Source organism: Microtus oregoni, unplaced genomic scaffold (assembly GCF_018167655.1).
Source record: "Microtus oregoni isolate MIOR12 unplaced genomic scaffold, Mior012 000007F_ref0000211, whole genome shotgun sequence".
NCBI lineage: Eukaryota > Metazoa > Chordata > Mammalia > Rodentia > Cricetidae > Microtus > Microtus oregoni.
In genome coordinates, this window is record NW_024543066.1 from 57,403,546 (window position 1) to 57,414,707 (window position 11,162).

An 11,162-nucleotide genomic window follows, 5' to 3' on the forward strand; every position below is an offset into this window, starting at 1 on the left:
AGGGCAATGCACAGGCACTCAGTGTATGGAGGCAGCACGGTACCCAAGCAGTCAAGGGAGGAGGGCATCTAACAGACGGTCTACACAATCCTGGAGGGAGAGGCCCAGGGTTCTCTGCGGACGCTACAGAGCCACAGACCTCATCCCACAACTCCAAAACAGTGCCAAGGATGGAAACCCTAGGGCTCCTCTCTGCTTGCTGAGAACAGCTGTCCTCTGGAACTACAGTGACCACAGGGCTGCGTTCAGGCAGAAAAGACCTTTAGAAACCACCCCAAAGTGTTGGGTAGGATGGAGGATGGTCCCCTCTGGGGCCTCTGCAAGGCTACAGGGGAATTGGGAGTCTTCTCGAGGGGCAAAAGCAGGACTAATCATAAGGTGAGCAGGCCTCTAACCTCATAAACACTTTCCGGAGAAGCCCAGCGACCTCCAATTACAACAGCCTCTGAGCCCTGTTCAAACAAACCTGCGGTGTGACTCACTCCTCAGAGCAGGGAGGGGGTAAACACATAGCTAAGGGCTTAGCAGATCAAGAGGCTCAGAGAGGTGATAGGAGATAAACAGGGGGGGCCCCAGGGGTTCTCACACCACAAGCTTACTGAGTGGGAAAAGATCCATGGGAACAGCCTGCTTTCCTAGAACCCACTCTTCAGGCGGCTACGGAGCCACTAGTTCTGGGAGTGGGGAGGTCCAGGGTAAAATGCCTGGGTCAGAAAGGGAAGGGAAACAGAAATGGTCTCTGAGCTGAAAACCTCGAAGTCACCTTCACCTTGTACCCAACTCCTGCAGGCTGATGTAATCTCACAAGCTGCTGCTGCAGCGGCCATCTTAGCCACTGCTATCCCCATCTGTGGATTGTCCAGCTTATGTCCACCCGAAAACTGAGAATGCCACCTTCTCCTAACACTGGCTCCTGAGAGGCCAACAAGAGGGAAGAGGGAAGAGGGAAGAGGACGGGATGGAATGGGATGGCTGGGTGCCCACACTCTCTCAGGGAAGGTCGCCAATTCACTGGGTGAGTAGGCTTGGTGTGCCTAGTCCTCCAGGAGACAGACTCCCTTCCCTCCTCCTCACAGGTAAACCAACAAAACAGGAGGGGAGCACCTCTCATCTGGCAGCCTACCCGCAGCATGGACTGGACAAGCGCCACAATGGGACTCACCTGACTGGGGAAAGAAAATGAGGACACTTGGAGCAACACATTTCTCATGATCTGCAGCCCCACACCGGTGCCTGGCAGTGACAGTATGGGACACCTGCCTCAAGTGCAGCCAGGCCGGGTAAAGGGGGACTCCCCAGACCGGATACCAAAGGCTGAGGCTTCCCTGGTCTGGACGCCTTGCTTGTGATTGGTTTCCTGCTCTCACAGGCTTCTTTCATTCATCATCTCCACCCTGCTCTACCCACCCCACATTCTCCTCTCTTCCTGCTTCTGCTGCCCAGCCTTAAATCTGGGCCAAGTCTTCCTGGCACACATCCATTCTCCCAACGAAGCCTGCCACCCCTAAGAAACAGGTGTTTCACAAGACTGCACCGTGACCCAAAGAGGCACATGCCATAATTACCAGCAGGCGGGGAAGCTTGTCCCACCCGATCGGAGCACTAGCCCTGGAACCGAAACCATCTGGTGCACGCTCCACCCCGGAGAAATGCGGGCAAGGTTGGTGCCACATGCCTACTGGTTAAGTAACCTTCCTCTCTCACATCTTCCCCTCCCAAACCAGGCAAGAAAGCCAAGCTCTCCCCGAATCCTTGTTGGGCTTGGGGACTCACTGAAAAGGTACAGCGGGCAGCAAAAGGAGTAGGAAATGGTGTGAGGAGAAACTCACACTGGAGTCTGGGGCAGGGGCAGGGGCCGGAAGAAATAGTCCTCAAACTTGAAAGATTCCTCCACCCAAGAGTTTCTTCCCCACCCAGGTGTCACAGAGACAGGACTTTCAGCATTTCAAAATTCGTCCCATTGGAGAAAGCACCAATGAGCACAGATCTTAAGTGGCTTCAAACTCACTATGTAGCCCAGGATGAACTTCTAATCTGCATTCTAATCTAACCTCCCCAGTGCTGGGCCACCATGGCACGTTTATGTGGTTCTGGGAACTGAACTCAGGGACTTCACGCTGGGTGAGCACTCTAACAACAAAGCCATGCCCCTGGCCTCTCAATCCTCTTTGAAAATAAGAATACTCAAACAATTCCATTCCCAGGTATAAAAGGAAAATAAGTCTACATAAAGTTATAAAACTCCCTAGCACCAATACTTACAACAGCCGAAGACTAGAAAGAACCCAGAGGTCCGCCATTTATCCTATGATGAACACGCCACAGGATACCAGAGTTAACATGGAGCATCAGTCAGTGTCGTATGTGTACGAGCCTTTCAGCAGCACACAACTTGAAAGACAGTCAGAAGGCCCACAGACTGCATGACTTCATTTATGGGAAATGTAAAAATGAATAAGAAATTCATAGGCAAACAAAACAGACTAGTAGTTGCCTGGGGTTGGGGAGACTCAGAGGAATGGGGAGTGAGTGGCTGCCAATAAATAAAGATTTCATTATGAAGTGAGCAAAAGGCTCCAAAAGTGGTCCAGCAATGATCGTGTATCTCTGAATACACCAAAACCACAGAACTATATACCTTAAACTGGTGAACCGTTGGCATGATGGTTTTAATAAAGTTTATAAAATGGTTAAAATTCATGGTTCGCTTACAATAAACCACACCCCAATTTTAAAAATATTTATCTTTGTGTCACGTACATGAGTATTTTACCTACATGGATATTTGCGTACCACACAAGCACCTGGTGCCCACAGAGGCCAGAGGAGGGCATCAGATCCCCTGGAGCTGCAGTTACGGGTAATAGTGAGCTGCCCTGTGGGTGCTGGGAACTGAACCCAGGTCATCTATTAAGAGGGGCCAGTGCTCTTAACTCTGAGCCATCTCTTACAGTTCAAGCATTGACTAAAGAAGAAGTAGGCCCAATCATTAAACAATTTTGGCTTCTGAAGTCTTACAGGAAGCATCTAATAGACAGTAAAAACAAAGGTTCATCCTACAGCAGATAAACAAGTTCCAAATCTTTCCAAGACCAAAAAAACCCCTCAAGTGTGGTAGCATAGGCCTTTAACTCTGGAGCCCAGGAAGGAAAAACTGGGAGGACACAGGTGCGCATTCTCTCTCTGCGCGGCTCCCGCCAGACAGATAGGAAGTCGGACCTCCCACTCTTGTAGCGTGAGTTTCCCCTTATAACCATTAAAATATAATTGTTATTCTTGAGCTGGCCTGGTTATTTATTGTACCGACCTAATTCGCAACAGATCTCTGTGGGTTAAAGGCTAGTCTGGTCTATAGAGCAAGTTCTAGGACAGTCAGGGCTAGAAAGAAAGAGAGCCTGTGTCAAAACAAGAAAAGAAATAAAGAAGGAAGGAAAGAAGAAAGGAAGAAGGGAGGGAGAAGGTTAGGGGAAAGCACAGTATATAAGGAAGGGTAACACAGAGATAAAAAAAAAAAATAGCCCAGAGTTCACCAGCTCCTTTGGCCACGAGAAATGGAAAAATGAAAAGGGCCATTAACTCTCAATACCACTATGAAGGCCCAGCCCTGCTGACTCGCAAAAGTCACTCAGCTCTCCACCTTGGGTCACCCGGTCTCCCTCCTACTCTTGGCTCTCTACACTGGCAGAGACCTGGAACATCAAGGAAAGGGAAAGGAACAGGTAAGAATAAGCAAATGTGGCCGTGCACACCTTTAATCCTAGAACCCGGGAGGCAGAGGCAGGTGGATCTCTAAGTTTGAGACCAGCCTGGTGTACAGAGTGAGTTCCAAGACAGCAAGGGCTACATAGAAATCCTGTCTCAAAAAAACAAAAACAGGGCTGGAGAGATGGCTCAGCGGTTAAGAGCACTAGCTGCTCTTCCAGAGGTCCTGAGTTCAATTCCCAGCAACTATATGGTGACTCACAACCATCTATAATGAGATCTGGTGCCCTCTTCTGGTATGCGCCAGGCACACATGCAGACAGAACACTATATACACAATAATAAAAATCTTGAAAAAAAAATGAAGAAGAAGCACATGCCTATATGAAGAGATGAAAACTTGACCAAAGTCAGACAAGGTGTAGTGGAACATGCTTTCAATCATAGCACTTTGGAGAGTGAGGCAGGAGGACCACAGCAAATCTGAGGCCATCCTGGGCTACCTTAGTTCTAGGTCAGCCTGGGTACAGTATGAGACCCTGCCTCAAAAAGGGAGTGGAGCGGAAGAAGTGGAGATGGTTCCATGGGTGAAATGCTTGCTGTACAAGCAGAGTACAGATCCCCAGAGACTGAGAAAGAAATCCTGATGTTAGTTAGCATCTGGCCTCTATGTATACCTGCACTCACACATAGATACACACAATCCTAGTTCCTCCATCCCTAGGCTTGGGTGCCCAGGTGCAGTTAAAACAATTCAGTCCACACCAGTGGCAAACACAAAATAAGAGCTAACATCTGACCGCTTACCACGTGCCAAGCGCTGTCTTTAATGTTTCATACACGTTATCTTACTTAATCCCCATAATGATCTTATGAGAAGGTACAATTGCTGTCTCTTCTTACATATTAGGAAACTGAGAATGAAGAAATTAATTACCAAAGTACTTAGTCAGACTTACAAAGTTATGCTGCCTTTCTTTTAAAACAAAAAACTTTTTAAATTATTAATTATTTGTTTACTTTGAGACAAGTTCTCATGTATCCCAGGCTGGCCTTGAACTCCCTATGTACCAAAAATGACCTTGTACTTCTCATCTCCCTGACTAATTTTCTGAGTGCTGGGATTATAAGCATGTGCACTACACCCAGTTTGTATAGCGCTGGTGAGCCGATCCAGGGCCTTGTGCATGCCAGGCAAGCAATCCAGCAGCCCCAGAGCCACGCTCTTAACTGCAATGCTATTAATAGAAATCACAGGTTAACTAAAAACTGTGGTTACACTGCAATCACAAGAAAGGGCTGTCTAAAAAATAGGAGACAATTAACCTCCTTATAATTCCTACAAGTCAACAGGTATTTAAAACTGATAGAAAACAAACAAAACCAGGAGGCACAGCTCTGTGGTGGAGCACTTGCTTAGTGCTCACGAGGCCCCAGGTTCAATTCTCTGTACCTCTAGTGTTTTCTCGGTGGGTATTGGGGGTGGTTGGGCTGGGGGTGTAGCTCAACTAGAAGAAAGCTTGCCTGGCATGTCCAAAGTCCTGGTTTTGACCCCCCGCACCACATAAATCGGGCATGTTGTCAAATGATCGTAACCTTAGCATCCAGGAGGTGAAGGCAAGAAGGAAGGTCAGAAGTTTAAAGACATCACTACTGGGCTTGAGGACACCCCAAGTACAAGCAACTCTGAGGAAAGGGGGAGGGAGGAAGAAGAGGAAAAGGAGCTAACTAAATGGCTTAGCAAAGAGGTGTCTGATGCGGAACCTGACAAGACCCGCATGGCAGGAGAGAACTGATTTCCCTGTCTCCTGACCTCCATACATGTGCCATGGCAAATTCCCACCCCTGCCCAAGCAAACGAATGAACGTAATTTTCAAAACAGAAAAAAATTACTATAAGCATTTTATTTAGAAACAGAGGTTCGCACCAGACAAAACAGGTAAGAGTTGAAAGTGGCCACTTTCCATGCAGCAGAACTTAAAGTAGAGAACAACTGTATTTTTTCAAAACCCATCTGATATTAGTTTCATTTTATAAATCACATACAAGAGCAGGCTAAAACCCCAGCACTTGGGAGGTGGACACAGGAGGACCAGGAACTTTCATGTTAGCTTAGGGTTGCATGAGACCTTGCCTCAAAATGCCAGAAACCAAAAAAAAAAAAAAAAAAAAGGAAGATATTCTTTAAATGTTATTTATTGATTTTATATGTATAAATGTTTTCCTTCATGTATGTATGTAAATCACACATGCCTGGTGCCCATTAGAAAAGGGCACGTGATCCCCTGGAACTGAAGTTGTGGGTAGTGGTAAGTCACGCACTACATGGGTGTTGAGAATCAAATCAACTAGAGCCCTGAACTACGAAGCCATCTCTCTATCCCGCATAGTCTTTTCATTTAAAAGGTCGGGGGGGAGGGGGGGCTGGAGAGATGGCTCAGCTGTTAAAGACTAGGCCTGCAACTAAAAATATAAAAAAGTCAAAGAGAGGGAGGGAGTGAGGGAGACAGCAGGGACGGAGGGAGGAAGGTAGGCAGGCACCCGTGCCGGGTCTAAGGCACGAACACGTTCTTTACACGCAGCCTCCATGTCCTCCACTGGTGACAGCATGTGGGTTTTGCACCCCATCCTTCACTGGGCAATCTTGTAAAGCTGCCAGCCCAGGAGCCCTGCTCTGTCCTAGTTAGGGAGAATGCCAGGAAACAATGGCTCCCTGGATCTCAGAAGAATGGCAGAAGGGCCTAAGACAGCTGGAACCACCCAGAAGAAGAAAGTATCCGTGTTCCTGTCCAGGAATCCCTTCGCTAGGACTTTCTAAGCTCTCCTTTACCTCTGTGCACCGTTCCTTCTCTCCTAATAAGTTCATCTCAAAGTAGCTAGGTCACTGTATTGTTTACTATAAGCAAAGGAAGGCAGTGGAAATGTCTAATGAGTTTGGTATTCATTTGTACTTTCTATGCCAATATAATTTACCAAGGACACTTTCAAACAAACATTTTTAACATCAAAATATATTTATAACCAGACAGACACAGTGGGCTGCACCTTTAATCCCTTCAGACACACATGTAACTGAAGCAACATTTTTGTCCAAAGACTACTCTTGCCAACAACACTCTAGGGATGTAAGCTCCTTTTTTTTTTTTTAATGCTGCTTCTCTTCCACTATATATTTTTTTTTGTTTTGTTTTGAGACAAGGTCTTGCAAGCTATGCAGTCATAACTAGCCTGATTCACTATGTAGACCAGGCCTCAAATTCCCAGAGGTCCATCTATTTCTGTCTTCAAGTTCCAAGATTAAATGCATGTACCACAATGCCCAGCCTTACCTCTATGTTCTTGTTTGTTTGCTTAGTGACAGGAATATAGACAGCTTATTAAGGAAGAGAAAGGCACTCCCAAAAACACATAGGTGGGGTACAGTGCCGGAATGGACGGAAGCTCAAAAGCTTTCTGCCCCACTATGTTGATTTCAGACCCACTAGCGGCTAAAGGCTCTGAAAGACTGTGCCTTTACAAATGTCCAGCCAGAACAGCACTACAGTGTGTTAACTGTACTTTCTCATCAAAGTGTGAAGCATGGGAGACACATGGTCCCAAGATTCTGACTCCAAATGTCTACACTCCCAAATCCTGGAGGCCTGTTTTCCTGATGGGGGTGGGGTCAGTTAGTCGAATGCTTGCCTGGCATGCCCACAGCCCTGGGTTCGACCCCAGCACCCATACGTCAGGCATCCATTGACTCATTTATTTACTCATACCTTTTGCATCCTCACTGAGCACACCGTTCAATGCTATGAGTCCACGACAGGTTCCCAGGAACTGAGCAGGGCCATAAATTCTATCTGCAGATTGGCTCAGTCAGAGGCGAGGAATCCAGGACAAACCCTGTCTCCTGACTGATTGATTGTTTACCATCTGTCCTTCCTCCTCAAGAACCCAGGAATGTCTCCAAGAGCAAATCGAGGCAAGGGTTTCTTCATTCCCAGCTCTAGAGCAAAGTGAGTCTCGAGTCTAGCCTGTCTCCTCCGTGATACAAAGCTCTCTAGTCAGCTCTAAACGTACCTAGACCCAGAACTAATTCCTTGCTATTCTACATCTCTGCTCTCTGTCTCACAAAACAAGCAACAAAAGTATCAAGGGACAGCAGTAGATCCTTCTGTGTTCTGGTTCTCTGTATAGGACGTGGGTCTTTTTCTACATCAAGCAAAGAGACGCCCATGACCCCTCACGCTTCTTCATTCCACATTCTTTCCCTGACTCAACCATTCCAAAACAGCAAAAGCATGGAGAACTTGAGATTGGTTGGCTGTTGGTTTTGTTTTTTCCATTTGGTCAGCATCTCTTACCTGGAAGGAAAGGCTGGGTTTGGGCAGTGTCAAGACTTGTAATGTGGCAGAAACATTCATACTTCTAGGCAAAAATGTCAAGGGGACGGTGAGCAGACGTCAGTGATCAGCTGTATTCTAAACTTCAAATGAGCACCTATTCTACAACTATCCTTTGAAGAAGAGCCATAATCCTGCTGTGGCTGGGTTAGCTTTGCCTCAGGGACATGCTGAGACAGGCAGAAGCAAAGGAATCAGATGGGGGGGGGGCACACCCCCCCCCCATCACCTTGGCTCTCATATCACTCTCCCACAATAGCTTGGAAATAAATTAATTAGCACAGATCTACGGTGTATTTGGATCCCCCAGCAACGCCTAGAAACATTCAGCATCAAATTACCGGCCTTTCCCTCTGGAGAGAGAAAAATCATGCGGTCAGCTGAGGGTGCTGGGTGGGGAGGGCATAGGGGAACAGGGAAAACTGGCTTGCTCTGGAGAACGCTCACCTCTGCGCCTCTCTCTCTCTCTCTCTCTCTCTCTCTCGCTCGCTCGCTCTCTCGCTCTCTCGCTCTCTCGCTCTGTCTGTCTCAAGACATCCCTTTCATCCCCTCCCGAGGCTTGGCAATTGGACACGGAAGCAAAACCCAGGAAGCTACTGGTTGGTCGAAAGAGGGAGGGGATCATTAAAGCAAAACGAAAAAATAAATTCGAAAGAGGTGACAGTCACACGGAAAGCTCTATCCATCCTCTTAGCGAAAGGTAGAATCTCTGAACAATTCCGGAGTTGCCTGAAATCAGCCGGCCCTCCCACGCTCTCGCCTCTTAGTTCCCTGCCCTACCATTTCACCTTCTGCCTCATTTTTCTAGTTAAAGGATCACCTGAAGCACCATAAAAGTCTTTGAAGGGCTTCTGAGGTCATCGGGACATACGGACAAGCCTAACCCTCCTGGACCGGCACAGTATCCGAAACGGCGCAGGAATTCGGTCCCTTGAGCGTCTCCCACGACCCAATCCAGCTGCCCACGAGACATCTAAGTAAAGCGCCCGGTCCCAGGGCCGGGGCTGCAGTGTCCTCGCCAAGGGCAGGCACTCCCCAGTCCGGGAGCCGCCAGGGTTTCGTCCCGCATCTCCCACGCCACCGTCCGCCGCAAGGCAAAGGAAGAAAGCGCACGGGGCGACGCCGGCCTGACCGCACCAAGCCGGGCGTCAGGTGAGGCACGGGAGCGGCTGGACTGGACAGCCCGATGCCGCGGCGGGAAGGCGGGGTGAGCGAGACGACCTACCGCGGTCTGGCCCTCCGGGTGCACGTCCACTAAGGTACACCAGTTCCGCGTCCCGTTCATCTTTCCGCGGAGGTCGCACGGGAGTCCTCAACTCCGAGGTCCGGCGGCAACTGGGCGGGCACGCACGGAACCGCCCCCTGGTATAGGCGCGTCGGGGGCGGAACTGGAGCTGGGCCACGCCCAACGCGGTATTTGTCAATGGGTTGAGCGGAAGAGAGGGGGCGGTGCCAAGAGGCTTCAGGTCTCGCCTACTAGCGCTATCGCAGATTTACAAAAAGGTGGGGCTTGGGAGTGAAGGCAGGGTGGCCGCTGGGTAGGAGGAGGTGGTGAGTACGAGTCTGTGGTGGAATCTCAGCATTCTTCATTAGTCTTGTCTCCTTTCAGCTCTCCAGGATCGGTGCAGGGAAAGAATCTGTCTGGCCCTCTGTAAAAGTGAGTTGGGGCCGGCACATGCTTCTATGGTCTCTCCTCTCTCTAAACGTAAGCCAACCTGTAGGGTTTTTAGAGCTGAGTAAATCTTTCCTCTGTGGCAAATAGGTAGCAAGCACCAAGGGCCAGCTCACCAGGACTAGTCTAAGCCAGTTTGGCAGGTGCTTTTACCTGGCAAGCCGCCCAGGCCGGAGTCAAAACCAGCTAAGCTCTGGGTGGGGCTTGTTTTCCAGAAGCTACCCTAATATGGTGGGGAGAGGCGGGACAAATCGCCTTAAAAGGAATTTGCGCCCTAGAGAAAAGATGAGTCTCAACAGCACCAGAGGCATTTGCTTCTTTTGAGGACTGAACGCTGGTAGATGGCTATCCCACTGACTGATCCAGAGGGACAGGCCGTGTGTAAAGGCTGACCAGCTTGAGTAGGCAGAACTACTACATTCGTTTTGGTGAACAGCTGGCTCCTTCGTGTGAATTGGAATTGCACTGAGTCACTGGATAGTAAGAAATGGATGCAAAGCTCTATACCTGAAAGATAAAAGCTGGGGCTATCAGTGACCCAGGATAAGAGAAAAACCTGGTTCTGGTCTCTTCTCTACCCCTCAAAGGCACTTGTGGTGGTTTGGTGTGAAAGTCCCCCATGAGCTGTCATTTGACACTTGGTTCCCAGTTGAAGGCACTGTTGGGAGGGTGAGGAAGTGTAGTCTTTCTGGAGGAATTATATCACTGGGGCAGGCTTTGAGAGTTCAAAGACTTCCACACCATTCCCAGTTTGCTCTCTACTTTCCTTTGTGTGTATGTGAGCAATCAACTTCCTGCCTGCCTGCCACTGCCTGCCATCATGACGGTGACACTCTTATCCTTCTTGAACCCTAAGCCCAAATAAACACTTCTCTGTCTAGGTTGCCTTGTGGTGTCTGGTCACAGCAATGGAAAGTAGCCACTGCAGCGTTCCTTGTTCTTCCCAGAGGTTGTTAAGAAAGAGTACTTCTACTTTTAAGTAGTCCATGTTTCCTAGATCCCTGATCAGTTATGAGAGACATCTAAAATAAAGTCTCATTTTAAAGTACAGTTTAAATGACTTCTTGAAATAGGGCCTGCTTAGGAGCTAAAGGCACCTGCTGCCAAGCCTCACGACTTGAGTTCAATCCCCAGGACCCACACTGTGGAAAGGAGTCTCAAATTTATTATCTGACCTCCACAGTTGTGTGCGTGCATGCATGCATGTATACGTGACTGCTATAACACACCAAACACACACACACACACACACACACACAATGTTAAAAAAAAAAAAAACAACAAACTGGGGGCTGGAGAGATGGCTCAGAGGTTAAGAGCATTGCCTGCTCCTCCAAAGGTCTTGAGTTCAATTCCCAGAAACCACATGGTGGCTCACAACCCAACCATCTGTAATGAG

The 11,162-nt window shown here is 48.5% G+C and overlaps 1 protein-coding gene across 2 annotated transcripts in view; it reads right to left on the reverse strand.

The window, feature by feature from the left end:
• Positions 1–9,432, reverse strand: part of LOC121450457 (tuftelin-like) — a 44,850-nt gene extending 35,418 nt beyond the window's left edge. Inside the window, exon 1 of one of the 2 annotated variants that reach the window (XM_041655356.1) lies at positions 9,317–9,432. In XM_041655356.1, coding sequence (XP_041511290.1) covers positions 9,317–9,376 — 60 coding nt within the window. In that variant the 5' untranslated portion in view covers positions 9,377–9,432. The remainder of the gene's footprint in view (positions 1–9,316) is intronic. The other variant, XM_041655357.1, reaches the window with a different exon arrangement.
• Between the last annotated feature and the right edge of the window lie 1,730 nt (positions 9,433–11,162).